Source organism: Poecile atricapillus, chromosome 20 (assembly GCF_030490865.1).
Source record: "Poecile atricapillus isolate bPoeAtr1 chromosome 20, bPoeAtr1.hap1, whole genome shotgun sequence".
In the NCBI taxonomy this organism is placed as follows: Eukaryota; Metazoa; Chordata; class Aves; order Passeriformes; family Paridae; genus Poecile; species Poecile atricapillus.
The window spans coordinates 8,446,117-8,471,389 of NC_081268.1; the positions used below are offsets into that span (position 1 = coordinate 8,446,117).

The 25,273-nt window shown below is 46.9% G+C and overlaps 1 protein-coding gene across 1 annotated transcript in view; it reads right to left on the bottom strand.

The window, feature by feature from the left end:
* The window catches only part of PAPPA (pappalysin 1), a 178,398-nt gene that overhangs the window by 24,212 nt on the left and 128,913 nt on the right, over nt 1-25,273 (bottom strand). Inside the window, exons 14-19 of the mRNA XM_058853889.1 lie at nt 19,310-19,481; nt 12,902-13,085; nt 10,056-10,266; nt 9,292-9,463; nt 5,789-5,936; nt 3,096-3,205 (exon numbers count right to left, since the gene is read on the bottom strand). Coding sequence (XP_058709872.1) covers nt 3,096-3,205; nt 5,789-5,936; nt 9,292-9,463; nt 10,056-10,266; nt 12,902-13,085; nt 19,310-19,481 — 997 coding nt within the window. The remainder of the gene's footprint in view (nt 1-3,095; nt 3,206-5,788; nt 5,937-9,291; nt 9,464-10,055; nt 10,267-12,901; nt 13,086-19,309; nt 19,482-25,273) is intronic.

The following is a 25,273-nucleotide window of genomic DNA, read 5'->3' on the forward strand; positions in this document are numbered from 1 at the left end:
TGGGACACGCAGACCCTTGGAAGGCTCTCCCAGGCATGCACATGCCTGCACACTATTTAGCCTGTCCCTGCTCAGCACTAAGGCAAGAACCCAAGTTCAGACAACCTAAGAAATGAGGTGTCTGCTCTGTTTCTCTGCAGTCAATGGGAAAGAGCTGTCAAGCTGTCTCTAAGAGATATTTCCCTTTTTTTTCTCCCCACTGCCTGCAGTCAGTCTTGGCAGCTCTATCCATCGGTGTCTTCAGCAGCTCCCTGTGCCACACACAGTGAAGGGAAAATCGTGGGGACAGCACTGGCTGCTCTGAACACATCCCACAGCAGAACAAGGGCACTGAAGTTTTCAGGTGATTTTTTATTTTTTTTCATGCTGAAAATACTGATTTGGAAGACACTCGCCAGCTTATACTGATTTCAGCAAATTGTTTCAGACCCAACAAAGCAACTCAACCTAAACCAATTCTGAAAAACACAGAAATATTTAGACATTTTGTGAAATGAAATATCTCTTGTTGTTTATTGTTTGAGAGGACATTTAATTTCTAAGTTTTTGGTGTGTTTTTGTTTTTTCTTTTATTTTCACTAAACAAAAAGTTTACAAAATCTCCTTGGAAATGAAATACTACGTTATGTTCAAACTAACATGTTTTTTCTTCCAATTTTTTGGTTCACGAAAAATCACAATAACAAAAGAGTCACTTTGATTATGGAGGTTTTTTTTTTTTTGGGTTTTTTTTTCCCAATTTAAGAAAACTTTGAGTGAACCGAAAAATCAACTGATTTGCACAGCCCTGCTCTAAACAACCCTCAGAGAAGGGATAGTTCCTTCTTTCCATTTTGCTTCCATAACAGATGTTGCTTGAGCTGCTACAGACAAATTATTTATTTTTTCTTGTCAGCTCTCCCTGTGTTTTCTCTATCCCCATCCCCTCAAAGGTAAGCACCACAGATCAGTCCTGCCTTTATCTTCTCCCCATCCTGCCCTCATTTGTACTTTACTTGTGCCTGAAATTAAAGCAACAAAAAGCGTTTCCTTTGCGTCACTCAAGTTCTCTGAGATGCACAAAGCCTCGCCGTGTAAATGCAACCAGCTGCTCCCTGCGCTCATATGGCACAACAGCAGAGCTGTCACTGGCCATAAACAGAGACATGGGTTATTAATGATATACAACACATTGCCATGGGGACCTTCCCCCAAGGCATCCCAGTCCCATCTCTCCAGGGTGTCCCCACTCCCACCAGAAGCAGAGTTTCTCCCGGTGGTGCCCCAAGAGGCGCTGCTCCCCGTGGGTGACATCCCCTTATCTGCAGAGTTGGGTAAGATGGATGTTTTACAGCTACCAATTTTTTAATTAAGGATTTTTTTATTTTTTTTTTTAAATCCATTCTGGCACCTCTTCCCTCCCAACACAAGTTTTTCAGCCCAAATCTCACCCTCTAGTTACAAAGCATTTGTGGGGTGGAACTTGTATCTGCACAGGGACTAAAGCTCTTGCAAGATCTTCACCATCAGGGAAAAAAAATGGGCTTATTTACCGCTGTGCTCTTGGAAACCATGATTTCTCCTCCATCCCTCACTCCCCTTGTCTCCCCCTTTACTACTCTATGTTTTCCCTGCTGCCTAATGAGCCCTCCAGAGACCTGCAGGTATAAAACTCGTTACAGCTCCCTCCACGTACCCGCATCAATAAGTGAAGGAGTGCAGAGAGAACGGGAGGGAAGCTGTCACTTTATTTCCCCATGAATTACAAACCACTTTAAAGTCTGGCACTCAGGAAAGGGCCAGTGAGAAATTGCCCCTCGTACAGAGATAGGGGTTTTCTTTATGTTTCTTGCCAGAAACTTGGCAAAGCCTCGGCTTAAGGCAGTCACAGAACCTCAGCGTCTGGAACGAACGGGAAGCTGGGAAGGACATTATGAGCTTGTCATATTCTCTGGACTTTGGTTTCCCACTCCTTTCCCAGATTTATTCTCTTGCTCTGCGTGAAGCAGTGAAGTTCAAAGTGGTGGAGAGTTCTGGAGCCACTTGCTACCCACAGCCAAGGCCAGATTTCAAAAATCCCAAACCCTGGGCACACATTTAGGCATGTAGAGAAGCAAATAGACTGTCAAAGCTGCTCAGGATATGCTGGGGCTGTGTTGGCTGCTTGTTCTCCTTCTTAATGGAGTTCAGGTGTGTAAAACAGACTCCTGCAAAGCAGGACCAAGTGTGTAAAAGCCAGAGGTGTTTGCTCAAGCACTGTTAGTAACTTGCACGCTGGTGACACCTGATGTGCCACCACGTGCTCGAGTGTGTCCAGCTAGACTCCCACACCTGCAGAAATACCATAAAGCCACAAACACCTGGTTTGTGAGGGTTTCCAGGAAGAGTTAAGTGAGTGTGCCTCCCACTGGCACCCAAATGTGGGCATGATACCCAGCAGCTGTTTGCTGCCAGCGGGGCTGAGTGTGTGTGTGTGCACGTCCCCATCAGGGCACAGCACACTGGTGTGTGCTGGAGGACGCTCAGGACGGGGAGCTGGGAGCAGTTAATGCTGGCTGTGCATTTGCAGCAGGCAGGAGGGAGAAATGGTGACCTCTGGAAGGGGCTGTGCTGAGCAGGCAGCTCTCGCATGCGGGCAGAGGGGCGGGGGGAGCACTCAGCCAGCTCCGAGGGGTCGGGAAATGAAAAACCCTCTGTATCAGCTTCTTTTGTCATCCAGAAGCGGCACAGAAAAATCCAGCCCTGCCACCCAAAGAATGCAAAATACGGAACAGGAGGAAGAAAATAATGCCTGGCCAGTGCCCTTTCTCTGGCTGTCTGTCACATCTTCCTGTGGCATGGATCCCATTTCCAGATCAAACCCCACTGATGTCAGGCCTTTACCTTGAACTGACTTTCACTTGGAAAACACAGAGAGAAAGCAACTTGGAGAGAAGACCACTCGGAGAGAAAGCCACCACATTACTGGAACAGACACAAGAAAAATCAGGAATTTTTTCCTAAAAGTCCGAATTCCCCATTTCCCACTCATCGAATGAACCACAGGTAACACAGATCACTCACTGCTCATAAACATGCAACAAAGGATGTGGTTTGTGCAGTCACCAGGCACTGACCTTCACTCTCTGAGGGTTCATCCAGTGCTGGATGTCTTGCACGGTCTCGTTCACGCGCAGGAGGATGGGCTCGTGACTGTGATCCAGACAGGAGGTGGTACACTCCGTGCCTGCTCAAAACACAAAGGGGATAAAGCTAAAGGGTAAAGCAAGCAGCTTCTGACCCTTCCAGCATCCTTCCAGCTGAAGGACAGGATTACAGCTCATTTTTCCTAAATTGCAATTAGCAGCCAACCATAACTATCACATATCTCCTAGGCACACGTGAAGTGCTGAGTACAGCCCTGCACTAAGCAGGAGTGCGTAGGGGTGGCAGGTATTCCAGGGCCTTTTGGAACAAGCTGAAAATCTAAGTATTTCTCTGGCTATTAACTCCAGGAAGGGGAAGCTTTCAGATCATCAAGACAATGTGAAGGTTTCTCCATTTCAACTGCTCTTTCAAGCAGTGGGGCTGATTAGGGAGAGGTTGTCTAACTCATCTCACCTATGACATGGCAGAAACCTATTGTTTGATCTGTCAGATTTACAAACATCCAATAATAATCTTCCAAAGGATGACCAAGCCTAATGATATTGTAGACCAGCTCTCACCCAAGTCCCACAGTTGATAAGAAGTACACAGAAAGGTAATGGTGGCTTTGTTCACACATAAACCTGCTTTTTCTCTGATTAACTGTCATGCCCAGTGGGAATCCTGTCCTTTCTTTATTAAAACATGCTGTGATACTCTGCAGCAATATCCCAGAGCCCTGTGGTGACACAACCATAAGCCCTTGTGTGTTGGACCATTACCATTTCCCCCCTGGAAAATCACTCTTGAATGGCACAGCTGCTGCAAACATGTCATTAGGATTTCTGCACTCCAATCAGCGCTGGGGGAGGAATTAATCTCTGCACTGGTTTGGGGAGCTGAACCTTTGGCTCAACACACGCCTCAGCCTGGAAGGGCAGATTAGGTGTCTGAGGAATTACTGAAGGTGTGTGGGATTCATAGTGACCACGACTGGTTGCTATTATTTTTCCCACCTGCTTCTGCCTTCTCACATTCTCCACTTGGAGGAGTCAGTGGGAGCAGCCAGACCCTAGGCTGGAAAGAAGGGGAGAGCTTGGGGTTTGTTTTGCTCTCCCAGGACACCTGGAAGTGGCTCCAAGGACCTACTGGATGAGGCCTATTGACACCACCCCCATAGTGAATGGCTGGCTCCTCCCCATGAGTGTGGAGGATGCTTTTTCAAAAGGACATCGATCAGGCTTTCAAAAGTGCAAAGAAGAGAGGAAAACCCCAACATCTGTTCCCAAAAGTTGGTGCTGGGTGAGTCTACAAAGTGTGTGGTATGTCTCCATCTGCTGAGGATGAGAGCCAGCGGCCACTGTGCCCTCTCTGAGCTCACAATCCCTCTCCAGAGAGAGCCACACTCTTGTGAGGGATCTGCCCCATGCATCCCTCACCTCCATGATGCTGTGTGGTCCCATCCTGGGGTCAGGCCCACCAGTCCCTGGGATTGGCACCTGCCAACAGTCCCTGTGACAGGAGCGAGAGCTGGCAGGCGCCCAGCACTGAGATGCTCCCCTCCAAACCAGGACCTGGGGTTTCTCTCCTCGCAAAAACCTGTCTGGCCCTGGAGGTAACCTCGTCTCAAGGGTAAAACTCCTCTCCACATTAAGAGTCGCCGCAGCCTCCTCGCCGCTCGCTCTCCCGCGCTCCACCACGCTCATGGAGAGGAGCGGGTCGGAATTGTTTTGATATATGATCTGTAATTGGCATCATTACAGAGCGGTGATCTCATCCAGGTCGTGTTCTCCTCCCCGGGGAGGGAACACAAGGAGGCTCGTAGTCCTCCGCATGGCTGCGATATAATGAGGGAGCCGTGCAAGGAGGAAATTTCTCCAAGTTCAAAGGGACAGGCGGAGGCAGGAGGGGGATGGCAGGGGCTGGGAGGGGGGCTGCAGGAAGGGGCCTCACAAACCTGTGTGGGCTGCAGGCAGTGCAGCTCCTGTTGCAGCCCTTACAGCAGGGAGACCCCCAAAATGGGGGCTGAAAATACAACATAGTGTGTACAGCTCAGAGTGTCTGTCCCTCCCTGTGCCTGGGTGACACAAAGCTGAGCTGAGCACAGGGGTCATCACCCCTTGCACAAGGAACAGGTACCCCAGAAAGAAGGAGGAAAACAGACCCTTTAAAATAGCTCCTAAACAACTATCATACCAAAAGGAATGCTCAGCTGGTCTCATACTGTTTTGGGGAGAGCTGAATTATCCCAGTGCTGCATTCTCTTGTCACCTCCCTGCCTTTCAGGTCCTGGAGTGCGAGTTTTTGCACGTGGCTGAAGGACTGGGGCATTCTGAAAGCGTTAGAGCAAAAGCAGGTACAATCCCTCCCTGTATTTTGCACACTGGATGTGTCTGTGGCACAGCCCAGTATGCTGCTGCCCCTGAAAACCAGCTGGCCAAGAAAGCACCATGAAACCAGAGCATGTTACATGATGCCTGGCCTCTCAGAGCTTCACGTTTCCTGAAAGCATTTCCCTGAAAAGCTTCCCGTAGCAGGTTCTCACTCAGGCAAACAGGTCCACAGAAGGTGACTCGAAGGACTGCAGGCTCCTTCCTGCCTCCCTGCCATTCCCATCCTCTCATCCTCTGCTCTCCTGCTGCCTGCTCCTGTCTGGGGACGGGTGTTGGGGTTGCTCACCCACCTATGCCGTAGCCGCCGGCGCACTGCAGCTTCAGGTGGCTGTTGAGCTGGGTGGGCAGAGCACACTGTCCCTGCATCTCCCTGCACAGGTGGAAGGAGCCGCTCCAGGTGCCATCCTTCCGGCAGTGGATCACGTTGCTCCCACGGCCCTGGCAATGAGGGAAGGAGATAATGAGGATTGACACAAAAACAGCAAGGAGAGGCCGAGAGGTGAGAAGGGAGGACAGCTCATTTTTGTGAGAGCAAAATTCTGCTGGAGCTGGGAAAACCCCCGGTTGGGACTGCCAGCCCTTGGGGGGGAAAATAAGGAGTTTTCTTCCAAAGAATAAAGAAAAGGAAACCTGCAGTGCTGACACACACACACACACAAACACGCTCATCTCTTCTGTGCAATTCAAGGTCTTTACAAGCCCCTTGCAAGGTCTACACCTTACAACAGCCCCACTCCTGTTGCAATAAAGGTGCCTTCACCCCATTTGCCTTCCTTCTTTTTACAGAGGGGTTGGTGTAGAATGAAGACAAACTTTTTCCTCTTCACATTTTCTAACCAGTTACATCATCTGTCTTGAAAAAGAATCCCCAATGGCCATCTGAAGGAGGAAGGGAGAGTAGGACATGAGCTTAGCAGGGTAGAACGTGCTCTTTAGAGCTTGGCTGCCTTGAGTGACAGCAGGCGAAGGGGCTGAGATGGACACGCACAGAGGCAGGTGGGAAGGACGAAAAAAATCCTCTGGTGTGGGAATGGGCAAGGAATAGAATATGACATTTCTCTTATAGGAGAGATTCTCCGTATGATACTGAGGAATGAATACCAAAGTCCGAGGGGAAATATCATGCCCTTTAAAAACAACAAAGCACTGCACAGGCAATCTTTTGTCAGATCTATCCTCACGGCATTGGGGATTGCTGTGCAAACAAGCTGTTCTGTGGGATCTGCGAGCCCGACTGCCATGGGGCAATGTGGGCCATTCAACAGGAGGATGTCTGGTGTGCTTGGGCTCCAGAACTCCTGTGGGGACATTACTGGGTGGAAGAGTCATGCAGGATCTCTGCTTCTCCTCACTCGCTTTTCCTGCCAGACTCACTGCCTGCAATCTACCCACCCTGCTCTTGGACACTGCTGGATATCTTTGGGATCCTTTAATGTGCTGTCCATGCTGGGATCCCTGCAGGACTGATGAACTTTTTGGAGGAGCTCTGCCCCACAACTCACAGCCATTGTGAGTTTACACCACAAGGACCTGCACAAGCCCCTGGTACTGGCATGGAAGAGGGCTCAGCCTTCATTGGTAGTCTCACCCTTAATATCTTAATGCTTCCCTTTTTTCTGCTCAGCTTTGTTAATGAACACAATTTTTAGTGAGATGCAAAGTGGTCTTAGCAGCAGACTACGGTGTGGGACCTGCTTCCCCTTCTCCAGACATCTGGCCATTGCCAGAAGTAATAAGGAAATCATATGAAAGGAATAATGGAGCAGATGGACTCAGGGTGAGATCCAGCTTGGTGATTCTCACCTAAGGGCCAGTTTGGCAGAGATTGATTAATTTAGGCCTGACTGTTGATATGATTTGTGTGCAATATGCAGAAATGGAAGACCCTTGCTCTGGTGCCAGGGGAGGTACCCGCTTAAATGACCATTACGCTCCTGGTGATTAAGAGATGCTGTATGTGCAGCCAAGTAATGATCTTTCAGCATGGTGACAGAGTCAGGAATAAATTGCTAAATTGTAATTGAGCACAATTTGCTGTTTTAGCAAGTGTGGTGCCCTTCCCTTGTGATATCCATGCCAGGGTTCAAACATGATTCTCAAAGATGAGCCATGAAACCTGATTTATGTTCCTGGAGCTGGCTGTGCTTGAGGGTACTCTTGTATAGCTTCAGCAGAGATACTCAGAGATCCCAGGATATCCATTGCTATAGTAACACACTGTCCATCATGCCCTGACCTGCAAAATCTCTTGTGAAAATCCCTGCTGGGTTTCTTGCTTGGATGCAACGTGTATTATCACCTTATATAGCTGAGAGAGACTTAGTGGGGTTTAATCCTTAAATAATTAACACCTCTCAAGTGGTTCTGGCTTGTGCCAGGAGTCCTCGCTCTTCTTCTGCAGCCTATTTTCTGGGATATCTGAAAATACTTTTCACTGTAAATCCCTTTCTCAAGATTTTATCTGCTCCTTTGCCCAAGGTGCTTTCGCAGCTGAGAAGTCACTCCTCTCCCTCCCTGTGAACAGACAGAGTTGTATCTCTCCCTTTCCAGAGCTCACTTCATTACTGCTGTAACCCTGACTCCACTGCTTGCTCCTCTCCATGTTCACCTCGTTTAGAAGCGAACACAAGCCTGTTCCACCAGCTGTCACTGCCATGGAGGTCCACACATGGAGCTTCCCCACCCTGGCAGTGCTGGCACACGGCACAGGCCATGCTGCCCCTCTGAGCGAGTGGTGGGTACACAAAGCCACAGCTGCCGTGTCCCAGAGCTCCCACCCCCTGTGCACCCACGCCTGCAACTTCTCATTTCACACTGCTCATAACCTCACTCCAAGTCTTAAACAAGGAAAACTTTTCCAGGTGCCCTGATGTGAAACGCTGGGGTTCTGCCTGTGGCCCCTGTGGAGAAGGCAGGCCAGAGGACAGGGAACAGCGGCTTTTAACTCGTGGAGCAGGTACCAGAGGTGTCTTTCACATAACTGGCCCTAGGGCAGGGTTGGCAACTTTTTCAAGGTCCCCAGATTGATATTAAACAGCCCTTGTCAGAGCAGTCCCTGCTCCAAGCAGTAGCTGCAGCTTCCACATCCCCTCTTTCTCTTCCCAAGCACTGGGAGCAGCAGCAGCACTTCTGGGAGAAGTTACTTATCTCACAAACTATAATTACCTCTGGTGAGGAAAACTAGGCATTTCAAATAAGATAGCAGAGGCCAGACCTTCTCATATCAGGGAACACAGCTCCCAGGAAGCCAAAGGCAACATGCTGATTTGTGCCAGATGAGGATCTGACCTCTGATGCCAAATGACACCTTCACAGCCAGAAAAACATGGAAGTTTAGAGAGAATTCACCTGAATAGCTGTAATCCCTATGGTGTTAAATTATCACACGTCACACAGACACACAATGGTAAAAACTGGAGAGAAAAGAAAGGTAAAACAGAATGAATAAATGGGATAAGTGTAAAAAACTCACACTCTACTTACTTTCATTTGTTGCTCCTTATTTTCTAGCCAGATCATAAAGCCACTGTGACAGATTTTTCTGCCGCTTACTATCCAGAAACAGTTAAGTCAGTCACTTCTAATCCTCTACAGGTAATAGTAAATACTGCTACTACTGTCATAAAAATAATATTTCCAGGTTCTCCCTCAACTTTATGTTTTTCCCTTCTGCATCTCCCTGGTTTTGGAAGAGCTCAATGTTCCTTGGCCTCTCCAAGATCAGTGTCCTTAGGGATGATATGATAAAGCCAGACCTGTTTGTGCTGAGGTAATTTGGGTAAGGGAGACTCACCGACTGGCTGTCATCATCCTCACACTTGATTCGGCACTCGCTGTTGAACTGGAAGCCGTTGGAGCACTGGTAGAGCCCGTGGAACTTGGAAGGTGGAGGGTCACAGGTGACGGGCACGCAGGCCCCTGGCAGCCACGTGCCATCCTGAGTGCACTGGATCTTAAAGGCTCGCCTTTTTGTGCAGAAAAAAAAAAGCAACATTTAGTGAGTGGCTGAGTCAGCTGGGAGCCTCTAAATGCTCTGAGATTTGCTAGCAGGTTGCAGGAGATGGGTGTGCTCGAGCTTTTAACACTTGGGGAACAAGTTGTGAATCTGCGTCATGAGGTCTCTGAGCAAAAATAATGATTATTTGCAAAACCAACATTGAGCTGCCCAGCCTAAACTCCTCTTTTGGCCTTGGACACAACTGCCAAGAACTCAGCTTCCCAGGCTTGTGGGCTGTGGTTGGTTTGAAGAGGGTTTGTGCAGAGTCAGAAGTATATGACAGCACTAATCCTTTTCTGCAGGGTTTCAAAGGGGACTCCCCAGGCTGCATATCAAAGGGGTATTTCTAAGGTAAAATCTGGTTTTTGAGCACTGGTCAGGATTTTCAAAGAAGCCTAAGTGAGCTGGGTGCCTAAACTGGCACTGCAAAGCTATCTGCATGAAGGAATTGCTCCATGTTATTCCCTACAGCACCCAGAGTCTGCGATAAACAACCCCTTCCCAAAACCATTTTAACTCATGGCTTTCTGAACCAGGCACAGCTTTAGTCTTTAACGTACTTTCTTGATTTTCTGGAGGATCCAGGGACGTGGTAACCTGGTTTGCATTTGTACTTGCAGAACGAGCCCACTTTGTGCTTGTCTTCTCGGCAGCGAGAGGTCTGGAGATCCGCGTTGGGGACGATGGAGGGTGCTCGACACATCAGCTCACACAGGGCTTCAGGAAAGGACCACAGCCCGTCCTCCATGCAGGTCAAGTTGCTGTTGTTTCCTGAGAAGAGCAGTGAGCAAAGTTAACAACGTTCAGCAGGACTATTTTCTTTTGAAATGTCGTTACACCCATAAGATATCAAAAGCCCCCTCAGCCGATTTGACAAGTTCAAGTGCATTGAACATTCACATGTCCTATGCGTTCTCTTGCTCCAGATGATGTCATTAAATCATTAAGGACTCTGCTTTCAGGTGACAGGCAGGCAGTGCTTATTTCAGGAAATGCTATAGCATAGGGGAAGCCACACGGGCTTTGTCATCTTTTGTATTTCTCTTCCTTATTTTGTTCCTCTCTGAAAGGAAGCTTGTTTCATACACCAACCCCCTCCTCTCCAAAGCCATGGCTTTAACAGAGGGTTTGGTGCCATCACATTCTTCATTCTGCTTCTGTGTTATATCTTTTCCCTGAATCTGTCCCTTTTATTTCAATTTGGAACCTTTTGGAGCAGCATCTGTTAGTATTAGAGTCACTACTCCAACACAATGAGGAGCCATTCTCAGCTGGGGACTCTCAGTCCTTGGGGACTACTGTGATAAATATGATTCATAATACTCATTAGAGACTCATTTTCCTCAGGAAGCTTTCTTGGCCAACACCTCAAAGGTAAAAGGTACAATAGATCTATTTGCCTCTGCTATGACCTACTTGACTTCAGAAGGTTAAGCTAAAAGTAGCCCAGTCTCAGTGTATTTTACATTCTTTGTTATTTTATACCATATGTTGAAAAGGAATAAGCTTTTCCTAAGAAACAAAGCACAGCTATGAGCCACTAACCCTTCAAAAATCCCTAATATTCCATTGAAATCCCTGAGCATTGCTGCAGGAACTCTTCTCAACCCACAAGGCATATTTTCAACAGTGAGCCAACTTCGGAGTTATCCGAAATAATACTGACAAACTGCTAACCCCGGAGCAATGCCATCTCTGTGCGAGGGGAGGAAGAGAGCCGGGGCATGAGGCTGGAATTCAAAGAAGAAGAAAACAAAAGGCTCTGGAGGGCTCAGGAAGGTATGTGGAGGAGCCCTCCTGCCCTGCCCTCAGAGATAAGAGAAGCTGCATTAAATCAGCCCCGGATTTCTCTCTCCCCTCCCCAACTGCAGATGATTGCAGAGGTATTTTGTGCAGAAGGGAGCTCTTTTCTGGAGCACCAGCATGTTCCTCTGCTCTGACTCATGCAGCAGCATCCAGCCCAGCCGTGGTGATATCATACTTGCCACTGCAAAGCGATAAGACATTACCAACAGTGGCTGTCATGACGTCAGTGATTGAATTAGGCATGAGTCATTCCAACGCTGTTCTCCAGAAGCTTAGTGGCAACATTTATTAGTCATCAGTGATGGCTCTACACCAAACGGTGCCTTTACCTCACAGCTCAGTGTTTTTGGACAAAAAAGTGATGCTACACACCAGAGCTGCAGCCCCTGACCTGGGGTTGGTTGTCATCCCTCCAGCTACCCCTGCCTGACTCATCAGCTCTTGTTGGTCATGATGAGTATCATTATTTTCACTGCCTGCTCAAAAAAATTTAAAGTACTTAAAAGGGAAAAACACCTTTTGTTGAAGAGTGTATAAACAGGAAAAAGGAGGTTTTTGTAAAAAAGTAGTCTTAGATTTCTCTTAACTATCCTTTGAGTAGTCATAACTTTGACTGTGTGTTGGCTCTTTTTGGCTAACTCCCACCAAAATTAAAAATAATTAAGCAATTTGCTTATATATGAAGAAATCAACATAGCTTTTTCCTGAAATGACGAATGCTCCTCATGCCTTCCTTTTTGGGATTTGCAGTGAACCCCAGTAGAAAAGGAGATACCACAGGTACAGAAAAAGCTTATGTGGTGCTTGTACCTGAGTTGACAACAGCAGTTAAATTTACTCCACTGCAAGATGGACAAAATAATTTGGGTCTCATGTTCCTTCAAATTAACAATAGTATCTTCTCTTGCTTCCAGAGGACCAGATCAGAAAGGGAAATGTGCCAGTGAGCAGAAGAGTTGATGGTGCTGACAAGAGGATGAGGATGTTAGCAGAAAAGTAGAAGGGAAGAAAATAGAGGAGGAAAGGACAGAGGGCAACAAGCTTGGTTATTCCTAGGGGAAAAAAAAAACAAAAGAAAAAAGGAAAATGTAAAGAGTGCCAAACAAGAAGAGGACAGGAAGGTCAGAGTACAGCAAAGTGAGTGTGGAAAAGGAGAAGAGAGATGGTGGATTAGAAAAAAACAGTGATGGGGGTCTGTGCCATTGGGATGTGGGGCTTTTCAGTCTTCTCTTGCCTTTCCAAATACATGGAGGAGGCATAGAAGGGAGACAGACAGTGAAAATAGACAAAGCATGGGAAAGAAGATGAGAGAGTTCAATCTGATTTATCCCCATGACTTTTCCATGTTTTGGTTGTATGGAAACAATATTCCCTGTCACTACTGCCTGGCCAGCCGCGATCAAGGAAAGGTCAAAGGAAGGTAATAGAGAAATGCAAAGGAACTTAACTTCTAATATAAATAAACCTTCCACAGAGTCCCATAATTCTTCCTACTTAAAATATCATGAATACTTCTAAACCAACAGCAACAGTAACATGTATTCCTAGGAGCAGTCTGTTTAGCTGTGTCTCTCAGGTCACTGCAGACACCCCCCGATACCTTTCAGAAGAGCAGGAGGTCGGCAAGTGAAGGAGCATTTCTTGCCAAAGGTGGTCCCCTCGCTGCAGTTGAAGGTGGCTGGGTACACGTGGTACTGGTCTGGGACACCACAGTCCACGGGCTCACACGTCACCTGCTTGTTCCACTTCCCGTCCATGCAAGTCATGGTGACGCTGGACTCCGTCTGGAAAAAGACACATGGCTACAGCCACCACAGCCAGCAAGGGAGAGATCAAAACCACTTCAAGCCTAACAGCCATTCTTTTGGCTCACAAGTTAAGCACAGCCACGTCTGGTCCCTACCATCATCCTTTGGACAGCAGCTACAAAACCCACCAAGGCTCATAAGAAACAGTGTCAGAGAAAGGATTTGCCACCAGAGCACTTCCATAGAAAGAGTGGAGCTCTACAAATAATCCAAACTCTTGTCTGGCCTCCTGAGACAAGCAGGGAACCTGCTGCTCTGCTCTGCCATCAGAAAGGAGCACAAGCCTGAGCTGTTTGGAGCTGACAGCTGTCCCCCATCCTTGTCACTTTTGCGGTGACACAGCCACTCCAAGGGGATCCCCCTGTGCTTCTGAGTCGTCAAACTCATTCTTGGGTTTGAAGTAAAAGCCAGGCTGACATGAAGCCATTTGGGACTCTCATCTGAGGCTCTCCTGAGAGGTGTCAGTCACCCTTGGATGGGGATCCCAGGGGAGGTGCCTCAGGCCACATCAGCACTGTGTGCAGACACTGACAGCTGCTGCTGTGGCTGCTCTGGCAGAGCGTCCCAAAGCTCCACACAGAACCAGGGCTCTGCTCTCCTGACACCACAGACATGAGTCCTGAGGGACAGACCTTGTCCAGGAGGAACATCCCACAGACAGACCCAAGAGACAAATAACTCCTGCTCATAACTGGCACCAGGAACTTGAGAGGGTGTACACAGGGTCAGTGCCTGTGATCTGACTTGCCCAAAGTCACTCTACCATCACAGCTACACAGAAATCACACTTCTGCAGATCTGAGGAATAATCCAAACTGCACAGCACACTGGAATCCTGGAGAGCTAGGGGCAAAGAAGAAAAATGGGGGGAAGTAAAGGAGCCACCCATCTAAAGCTAAGATGAATTTACTGGGTGACTGAAGGAGAAACAGATGTTGGCAAAGAGAACTGAGTAAACAACATATCCACTTTCTAATTAAAAATGGAAAATTATTAAAAGCTAGAAGTGAAGAATCTAACTCTTCCCTCCACACCAGAAAAAAAGAAAAGGACAGAGGTTAAGAAATGTGAGAAACCCAAACATGAGAAGGGGAAGATACTGGCGAGCAATCTGACCAAGCCATACAGCAGCACTCCTCTGCCTCCAGGGAATATTTTATTCAGGGCTGGTATGCTCACAGGAGATTTGCACCGCCGGCCATTGATCTGGGTTTATAAAAGGAAAGGGAATTTTTCTAGCACACATCAAAGGGACCTGGATTCCCTTTTTGCAAAAACACCCTAATGGTTTCAACAGAAGTTCAGACCTGTCTCCCTTTGATATATGGTTGCATTCAGAATGGAAAAAGCAGTCCCAGAGCTGAGAAACTGGACACTTCCCAAGTGGGCACAAAACCCCTTTTCTAGACTGTGGAGTTTATTTAAACAAGGAGCACTGCTGATGGAAAAAATGCCTTTTCTACAAACTCAGAGTAGCACATTCTGGGATACTCAGAGCCATCAGGTGAAGTGATATTGTGTGATATTCCCAATCATTTCACTCCCCAATGCCTGTTAATTCTGCCTTTGTTGCTTATCAGAATATCTATACCATTAAAAAGTGTATATAAACTGTGGCAGTTGATGTCCTGAAGATTCCAGGGGGTTGCAGTGTGGTGGCCACAGGAAAAGGGATAATACAGCATATTCCCATGTCTTGCAAACCATCAGCACTCCAGGATGAGCTGCTCCAGCATCCAACAAAGCCTCCATTTCCCTTTAACAGCTGCTATCATCAAATAACACAGCGGCACCGTGGCTGCTGGAACTTAAAACATAAACCCAAGCTATGGATGTCAATAAACTCAAGCTAATGATGTCAGGGGCTATCCAAATGTTATGGAAAAGACAAAGGTCTCAAATAGTTTCATGCTGGATACTGGATCCGTGCTGAAGGTCTATCAGTGACAAGAGATTCAGCTCCAGGAATAAAGTTATTGGTGCTGCTGTGATCTAGTTTAGGAATAAATGAGTGTTCCTGCTAGCTGATAGTGGCTGCTGAGACACAGTGTGGTGCACCAGGAAGTTTCTCTAACAGGGCTGCACATCAGATGTACCTCTGCAGAACACCAAAGAAACAGTGCAAATTCAGAAACCAGAATATAACACAAACATTTAAACAAAAGCAGAATCTGTGTGGGACAGACACACCTTACAAAAGGAATGTTTTTCCCAAGCTACCACTTGTGAGAGTATTTCAGCTGCAGCCCGTGGCCTTTGTTAGCAGAAAGCAGCAGGACACCAGAGCCTGCTGGAAATGCCACGGGTCTGGGATCGCCCCTCTTCGGAAGGGATCCCTCTCCACAGTCATACTCCCACTGTCCTTTGTCTGTGCCCCTGTTCCAGACCTTGATATTAAAATGTTACTAATTAATGTCTCCACGTTCTCATCTCTGGGTTTTTCTCCTTGGTACCTTCCCCACAAACCCCCTGACCTAATCTGTGAGAGCTCTCTCAGACCCCTATGGCTTTTCCTCTTCTTGGCACACTGGGAACGCCATTCCCAAGCAGAGAAGCTGTGTCCATGGGGGTAAGACCCTGGCTAATCAGCTTTTCCCAGTAATTTGTTCCACATTTGGCATGATGGAAGCTGAGGTTTTCAAGGTCAGACATAATAATGGCACATTTTAGAGCATGTCTATCATGTCATCACTTGACATGTAATTTTGCAGCAGGACACAGCAGAGAGCATTTCCTGCAATGGAGATGAAGACCAGTGGCTCTGACTGGAAGCATGGAGGACAAACCTACCACAGAAATTATTGCTGATGGCACCCACCAACTTTTGACTTTCCCCTCTTTTGGTGTCACACCTGAGGGTGGGATCCCTGCGGTGCCCAGGCACAGCACCCCTGGCTGCTGAGCAGGATCCTGTCCCTCCCCAGCCCCACACCACACCCTGCAGGTATTTTTGATAGACTCAGCCCTTGGATCTGGTGCTGGGTCTTAGTGGCAGCATCTGCCTCTGCCTTTTCAGCCCTCCCACCTGGAGCTGAGCAGGCACGTGCCTGTTTCGCCTGTCTGATCTGACAAGGTCACCCAGCTCACAGCAGCCCACACGAAGCACTTGGCTTTCTCATCTGCTTTATTAGCTGTCACTTTGGGCACTTTGTGCTGCTTTGACTGGCATCACAGCAACTGCTTCCCTTCACGTCCTGCCTTCCAAAAGAGGCATAAGCAAGGAGGGAGGGTGGGCAAGGAGGAAAGAGGGCGGAAAGAAATGGAGTCTCCAAAGATACAGTGTGCAGTACAGTGAAGAGGATGCAAACTTAAAACAAATCTGGTGCCAGAAAGATTTGTTCCTCAGGACTTTTAACAGCCTGGGAGAATTCATGTCTCCTTCCTGCTGCCCAAGATCCCAGCCAGCTCCTTCTTCAAGCGATGCTTCACGTGTGAAGTTTCCTCTCCTTAAAAATGAACAGCTGTGCCCTCCCCTCTAAGTATTCTTCCACTTCTGCCCACTACTGTGCCTCTAATTGAACCCACATGAGCAGCGCTTTCTTTTCCTGGCATGATTGATGATGCCTTTGCACAACATTAGGGAGCTGCTGGGTTTTAAATAACACCTCTTGACCAGAGCAGCAGTGGTGGTAGCTTCAAGGAGAGATGACAACAAGCAACTGAATGAGCGGGGCTTTCAGTGAAGGACAAGGGGGAGGAAAGCAGTGAAAGACAAAGGGGGGGAAGAGGAAGAAGACAAGAAAGAGTGATGGAGTTGTCAGAGGGGGTGGGAAGAAATCAGGGAGGGAGAGTGAAAACATCCCCAAGATCTTCTTTGTGAGAAAGATACACGAAGGATTTTGCTCCATCACTATGCAAACCCCTTTGTTGTTGTTGAAGTCCCTAAATGAGGATGAGAGTGAGCCCAGGAGTCTGTAAACAGCTCAGCTTTCTTTTTCTTTTCAAGCAGCAAACAGTTTCTGCTGCACAAGAGTGCTGATGAGCTTTAGGTTTTGGTGATTTTTATAGGGTTTTAACAGGATTTGGGAATGGGGGCTTCTTAGAGAGGGAATGAATGCACATTTTGCCCTAAAACTGATTAAAATGGTGGCTTCAGAACACACAGAGTCTAAAAAGTGCAGAAACTCTTAAGAAGATTTTCAAGGACCCTTTAGATGTAGAAGATTGATTTGAAAGGTGACTTGTGCCCCTGCCTCACCGAGCTGCTTTTGAAAATGTCACTTTTAATTCTCTCTTTGACCTTATTTTTATTTTATTTTCTTTGTCTTTCAATAAAATAGGGAACACAAATGTGGTTCAGATGCTAAACAAAGGTGTTTTCACTGGTCTGTGAATCACCTTCACCAGCATGCAGTGGTCGTGGGCCACTGATGGTCAGTCTGCTCTTTGAGACCTCACCTCAGCCCAGCCTCCTTCCTACCCAAGAGTGTGGAAGCAAATAGGGAAGAAGCACAACACCTTTTGATATGAGAAATCCAGACTGTGGATTCTGGAGTTTCTCAGATAATTCATTTCTTGCCTACACATTCCACAAGTTCTAGTTTGAAGCACCTGACACAAAGAAATAAAACAAGATGATAGTGAAAGAAACTGTCTGCTCCTTTCCAGCGGATCTCTGAAGCACACTAATAAAACTTTAAAAGCATGTGTTTAATGTGCTTAGCTGGTCATGGGTATCTTTAAGATGCTCCAGTCCTTCCCTGAGTTGAACAGTGAATGTACAGCACTGAGCAAAACAAAGCCACTGGCCTGAGGGGGTTTTATTGGCGGAAAAAGACAACAAAGTGCAATAGCAGAGCAGGGTGAGAGGAAGCGTGTTGTAATAGGCAGTGAATCACGTTAGCAAGGGGTGCTAAAATCCTCTGCTCCTGTCATATGAGTCTGATCAAGGCTCTGAAACCAAACTTCTCCCAGCAAAACCATGCCCAGCTGGCAGAGCCTCCCCCAAAGGTAATGCTTGCATTTAAATAACACAGGGCTGCCGAAGCATGCTCAGGCTGTTTTATTTGGTTTGGGATCCCTGCGTGCTCTATGTACCCCATGTACAGATCCCTTCCAACAATTTCCTGGTTCAGCCATTCAGGCTCGTTTTGAGAACTTGTTTTCTGTTCTGTAAAAATGCTCAGCTGGAGCTGGGGTTCTGGTGCTGATGCCAATTAGGATGGAAGAGGCCCAGCTCGCAGGGTCCTGTATTTGTTTTGTAATTGAGTTGAAAGGGCTGACTCATTCCCCTCCACTCTGTCTCCCCCCTCTGCGAGCTTATGAAGAACACAGGATTTCACAAGTACAGACAGGCTGCTGAGTGCCCAGCCCCTGCCCCAGATGTGAGTGCTGCCCCAGATGTGAGTGCTGCCCCAGATGTGAGTGCTGCCCCCACAGCCAGGAAGAGAAGGGGCTGATGGAGGAAATGTCTCACTCAGAGGATGTGGCAGTGTTAGAGATGAGGGCACAAAGTGGGGTGTCAGCCCTGCACCCCCCTGTCCCCAGCATCCTGCTCCCAGGGCCATGCCACACTTGCACCTCATCCACCTCCCCCAGCAGAGAGCACCTGCATTTTTTTTGATGTTTAAATAAGTTGCTACTTTTCCTCAATTCCCCCCTCACTGCATGAAGATGTGCTGCTTTTGTGGGACTGGATTATTAATGTACAGGTTAGAGAGGATGGGGAGCATTTCCTGCTCTGCTTGGGGAGGTTTTTGGTGATTTGTCTGGAAGCAAAAAGGTTTGGGTGTTTCTTCTGTGCCCTCCGTGTAGTACATGTACATGAAGTACATGTCAGGGTGTGGTTGGGAGCCGAAACACTGCAAAGGAGTTAATACATTGTTAACCTCAATCCAAGGACTAAAAATTAGGTATTTTTCCCAGAAATTGGTTGTGCAAAAACACAAGCATCCTACTCCCAAAACACCAACCCCACTGTTTGGCTGAGTAGAGCCAGTGAGATCAAAGAAGGACTGAACACAAACTTTTTGATTTGAAAATTTCTAAATTCAGGGAACATCTGAGCTCTGCTCATTGCCATTAACTCTTCCTACAGAGTCAAAGGGCTCCTGTTCTGATGGCAAGCATTTGGATAAGACCTTGTCCCAAGGCTGGGCTGGGATTTTAGGCTCCAGCCTGAATTATTACTCAATTTCTCCACAGCTGTTTGCTCATCCTGGTCTTGTGCACCATAACAAAATCGCCCCAGCAGGACAAACCTGGCTCTTGACGAGCTCATCATCTCTGTGGATCTGCAGGATGTAGCCAGTCCTGCAGCTGACGTTGCACTGGGCGCCGTTGTCCCGGCCGGTGCCGCCGGTGCAGTTCAGCACCGCGTTCTCGATCTCCAGCCTCTGGCACTCGGTGGCTTCACAGGAGTAGTGGACACAGCTGGGAGGGAGACAAGGAGTGGTGGTGTTATTTGTTAGCAGTTATTTCGATCCATTCCACCAGAGAGTTCTGAGCCCAGCTCAGGAAGGGCTCCCCAGGCTCTTGGTGCGTGTCCTGACGGACAGAGGCAGTGGGCACGGTGATGACAATGACAGCAAATTACAGATTTTGCAGCAGAAGAGAAGAGCCTGCCAATTCTGCAGAAATACCTCCTGTTCTGCAATATTGAAGTGCACTATGACCTCCCCACTCCTGTATTACTGTCCATCCATCCATCCATCCTTCCATCCATCCATCCATCCATCCATCCATCCATCCATCCATCCATCCATCCATCCATCCATCCCTCCCTCCTCCCTGTAAAATCACTCTCCCTCCAAGAGCAGTCCTCATGCCCCATCCAAATTTAAATCTGCTGAATTCAGGAGTGCTGATATTGGCAGTGATAAGTGTGCAAACGTGAGGCGGGGTTCCCATGATAGACACTGTTATCTTTGAGAAGCTCAGCTGAAATCATCACATTCATTTTATTCCACTTCACAAGGAACACCAAACATCAGCTGTGTAGCTGTGTTGATAAGCTCTTATCATGCTCAGCAGCATGCTGTCGTTTCAGATCTCTCCAGTTGCTGTCCTGCCATCCATAAAATCTTTCTCTCATGGAAACTGTCTGTTCTCCCTCTGGAAAATTATGGTAACATTTAGCACAACTTGCAAAAAGAGATTTTTGTTAATTTTTTATATGCACAGAGATGTCTGATTGGCACAAAATCTTTCACTATCTCTGATGACAAACATTACAGCACACGTTCAAATGTGAGTATGGGGTAATCCCTCAACAGAACAGCAATGAAAATGTTGAGGGCCTTAAAGCATGAGGGGAGGTTTAGACTAGAGAGAGGGAATATTATTGCAATGAGGCTGGCAAAACACTGACACAGGTTGCCCAGAGAAGCTGTGGATGCTCCATCTCTGGGAAAATTCATGGCCAGGTTGGACAGGGCTCTGAGCAACCAGTTCTAGTTAAAGATGTCCTTGTTTACTGCATATGACCTTTAAAGGTCCCTTAAACACAAGCCATTCCATGATTCTATGTGCAAAGAGTTTCTGGATTAGAGATGAAATTTCTGGGATAAGGATCCCTACAAGGTGACATATCTCTGCTGAAACTGAAAATTAATTTAATTTCAGTACAGTTAAATTAGTTCTGAAGAGGGAAAATGTTGACTTATTTCACCATCTGCTTGGGTAGGGAAGAACCTGAAAAAGAAAATTATAGAAAGAAAGGAAAGCAATGTATCAACACATATATTTTGAAATAGATTACAAGCAGTTATTTCTGTCTCCTAGAAAAAAAGAGTTAACAGCCACCAAAGCCCTGTTCAGCTTAGTAAGCCCTGACTTAGCACGTACGTGGTGTTTTGCTGTGTTCAAAGCACCCTGCAGACATTATCTAATTAATTTTCGTGACACCCCTGCGAGACACCTGGGCTGGTATTGTTATCCCCATGTTACTGACAGAGAAGCACATCTGCACATGTCTCTACTGAGCTCTAGATCAGATTAAATGACAGCATTTATGTACCTGCACAACTCATTTCTCTGTCCCAGACTAGTGCTATATGGGAAGTGCCCACTGCTTGTAATTTAAGGTTGCTTGTTCAGTGTTGGCCCTTCCCTGGAGTGTGATGAGCCATAAACAATTTCTACATTCAGAAATATTTTATTTCCTCATGGTGCACAAAGCTGCTGACAGAGCTGAGGAAGGAGAATTCCACCTCTGTGTTGGCCAACTCCATGCCCTGGTATGTGACAAACCCCTGGCTATCAGCACAGCTGTGATGCTCATCACTTCTGCAGAATGGATGATCCTCTGCCAGAGCTGGCCTGTCCAGGGTGATCCTGCTTTTGGGAGGATCCCCAGCCACTAGGAAGGGATTTCACACGTTTTCCAGTCACTGCATCTCGAAGCAGCAGAACAAGTGAGCAGCACATCCTTGTGCCCAGGTGGCCATCACTGAGGAGAATGGAGCTGAGGAGAACAGCCAGGTGCTATTGCCTTGCAAATACCCAACACAAATCACCCAGGGGTGTGAAACACAGGCTTTACACACACCTTTACACACCAGGAGCCTCACACCCTGCAGGGCCCTGAGCAGAGCAGAACCTGACCAACCTCCTCCTGACCCGACCAACCTCATGGTACTGCTGTTTGGTAAATCCTCAGCTGCCAGCAGCAGGAATAGCTGGAGCTGGATGTTGAGTGAGAGTGTAAATGGTGAATGATGCTTTGGGGAACCCTCCCATTACTTGTCCCAGTTACACTGGCCCACGAGGGCCAGCTCTCACTTTGCTCCCCTCCATTTCTCAGATGGTGAGGCTGCAGCACGAGTGTCCCCTGTGCCAGGGCTGCAGTGCTGAGGAGTTTGACTCACTGGGAAGAAAAATAAGAGCACTATTGCTAAGTCACTCTCAGAAACACATACTGCAAACCTCAACTGCCCGTTGCAAAACTGCCTCAGAATCTGAAAACCTTCCTCCATCAAAGCTGGAAAAATAAAATAATAGCAGACTTCTTTAATCTAATACTTATGTGAATTAGTGTTGCACTGAATTCGGCCTTGAATGGCTTCAGAGGGAAGGATGAGCCCAAGAAAACCCTTGTAATTTGCACAGAGGGAAATCTGAAGCAACGTCACTGCAGTCAGTGGCATCGCTTTTCATTTCCATCAATGTAAAGGAGAAAAAGAATCTGGTTTCTGGAGTTCATATCAGGACACCAGATGAGCAAGCCTGGGCTTAGAAGTCCTACAGAACTGAAATGCCACAGACAAAGGCATTAAGAAACACTTATTGTGATGTTCTTCTTTCTGTTTACAAGTCCCCTTGTGGTCTTCTGAAATGGCCAGGGAACATTTTTAGCCACCCCCTCCAGGCTCCAGATTATGCCTTGGTTAGCAGATCATCTGGGCAGCTCTCTCTGTCTGTAACTCTATATGAATGACTTCAGTGACAAACAATACAACCATTCACTTTTTGTAAAAAAACAACCACTGCCACCAAATGTTTCTAATTTAAATATTTCTGGTTCTCTAGCTACTGGTTCCAATTTGGTATCAGCTACTGTCAGCCATAAATCCCCATGAATTTTGAAGTCACGATCCTGAATTGAGCTCTGCAAAAGCAGAATTAGGAAGGAGAAATTAATATCTCCAAGTAGGAAGTTTAGACAAAGAACCCATCACATCCATTTGTGGATTACAGAAGCTCTTGCATGGGTACTGCCATTTAGCAGTGGTCAATCATCACATGTTCCAGAAAATGTGCATTCCTCAAGAAAGAAACAATATAAGAGCATCTGAGAATGAAATCACTTCGGCTTTAACTCATGTTGACTCCTAGCACAGGACAGTTTATCCTGTTTTCTTGCAGTCAAAATCGTGTGCCTTCATCAAAACTGCCTATTTCAAACCATCCCTGGTCTATCCCAGCTCCCAAAAATCCTTACCAAGGTAAGAAGTAGTCCGGAGCAAAGGTGCACAAAGGACCCAAGGACCACTGTAATGATTTGCTTGAACAAGTGTCGGTGCCTGGGACATTCCCTGACAAGGGTTTATTTTACTAGGTCCACCTCAGGATTCACTTGTTCCTTTTCTTGCCCAGGCAGTGTACAATTTCCTAAAACAACATCTTCACACCAAGGTGAGTGCAAGGAGCAGTGCATTTCTTGCACTCATTCCATTGCATGTTCAAAACAGATCAAGGCAGACTGTTTCAATGATGTAAAAAGCCCTGGACTGAGTTAGCTTCACATGTAGGCTGAATGAGCCAGTTCTTGCTTTATTCAAATCCATTCTGCCCATCCCAAATCTAAATGAGCTCAGTCATTAGGCTCTAAATCTGTAATTCTCTGTGCCAATATTGGCCCCAGTTCAGCAAGGCACTTAAATATGTGCTTAACTTCAAAAGCACAGTTAAGTCCCACTGATAGATTTGACTACAGGGGGATGTAAGCAAATAGCTCAGGGCTTTGCTAAATTGGGGCCCTAGTGACACAATCCTAGAAACATTTGTATTTTAACATGTTTATAGAAAATTATAACAATTAAGTAGAGCTCTTCCTTCCTCACATAAAAACAATCCAGGACTTCCTCTTTCAAAAAGCTTACAGCAGCCAAACTTTCTTTTCCTAACCCCAAGGTCAAGCGCTTTTCCAAGAACTCATCTTAACATGGTGCCTTAATTATTTGTTTCCTTTGTGATGGTTCTGACATGTATCTAAGCTCAGGTGAGCCTAAAAGCTCATGGTGGGCACTTTTTAGGAGAAGGGCCACAAAATTATCCCTCAGACACAGCAAAAATCTCCCTTTTCCACAGTCTGGGCCAGCTTGGGCTGCAGATCTGGTTTTGTCCTATGCCACCATCCACACAACTCACACACCTTGAGCCTTCTGAGGGTTTTCTAACATATTTATCCTTGCGATGGGTTTGTGTTATCCTCTCTAGAGGTTACTCTAAAGGCAAGAACAGGTTCTCTCTCTCTCTCTAATCCAAACATATATGCAGAGGTTGCTAGCCATATTTCTTATCGTAGAAATTAAAAAAAAATAATAAAAAAAAAAACCTTTAAAAGGTGACAATGACTTTTCCTCTAGCTCCAGTCTTCAGCTAAAGTACACTGCCTCCTTGTATTAACATAAAATCTTGATTATCTTCCCAAATCTATGGGGCTGGATGGGCACTGGTGAACCTGTGCTGACTGGGAGGATCAAGTCCTTCCTTAAAAAGGTGTTTGCCTTCAAATCTGATCCATGGGAGTGACAACACGAATGGCATCCCTTCAGCAGTGTCACCTCAGTACTGCTGGGTTTGACAGCGATCCCAGCAAACCCCTATTCCAAACCAAAAAGGTCAAAATGAAGCTAAATCCAGAGATTTACAGAAAACCCTTGCTCCAACCCAAGGTAAGCCCCAGGGAAAGGAGAGGCAGGAGCCAGTGCATCCCCCTCACTGTCCCCATCTCTGGCAGGGTAAATTCTCCTTGGGGACAGGCTCTGTGCCCCGTGGTGTGAGCTGTTCCTGCCAGGGGGGTCCATATTGAACTGATAAAGCTCTCAAAGCCTCGTCACCTTGCCAGCTTGGAATTGGGACCGTGTCCCTGGGTGTCAGCCGCCCCACAGGTCTCCCTGCCAGACTCTGTCCAGGCAAACAAAGAAAATGCATTGCCTTCCACTTTAATAAAAGCCAAATGATGCCGTTTGCCAATTACCAAAACGGGGCGAAGGTTAAAAACCCATTGAATTATAACACATGTCACGGACCAAAGCTTCTATGATTAACAGTTCTGTGAGAAATTCATTAATTTCACCCGAAGCAAGCTGACAGAGATTGTGCTTAATGACAGAATGCAGGGCAGGGGAAAGGCAGCCGAACCGGGAAAGAGAAAGCTGCATTAATTCACAACAAAAAGAGACGAGGAAACCCTTTTTTCCCCCCTTATGAAAAGGGAAAAAAAAAAAAAAAAAAAAAAAATAACCAGAGTTGTAAAGAGCGGTTGCATTTGTTCTGCTGCTGAAGATTTATCTTCATCATTTCTTGTTGGGGAAGCTGACAGCAGGCAGGAGCAAGACAAAGAGAAGCGCTGGAGTGGGCTACGAATCCCTGGAGCTTGTTTGGGGCAGCAAAGGGTGCAGCTGAAAGGGAATCTCTCCACAGAGGCTCGAGCAGGTGATGGTGTGGTGGCCAGGGGTAGGTCTCGGTCTACAGTGTCAAACACCCAGATGTGCACACTT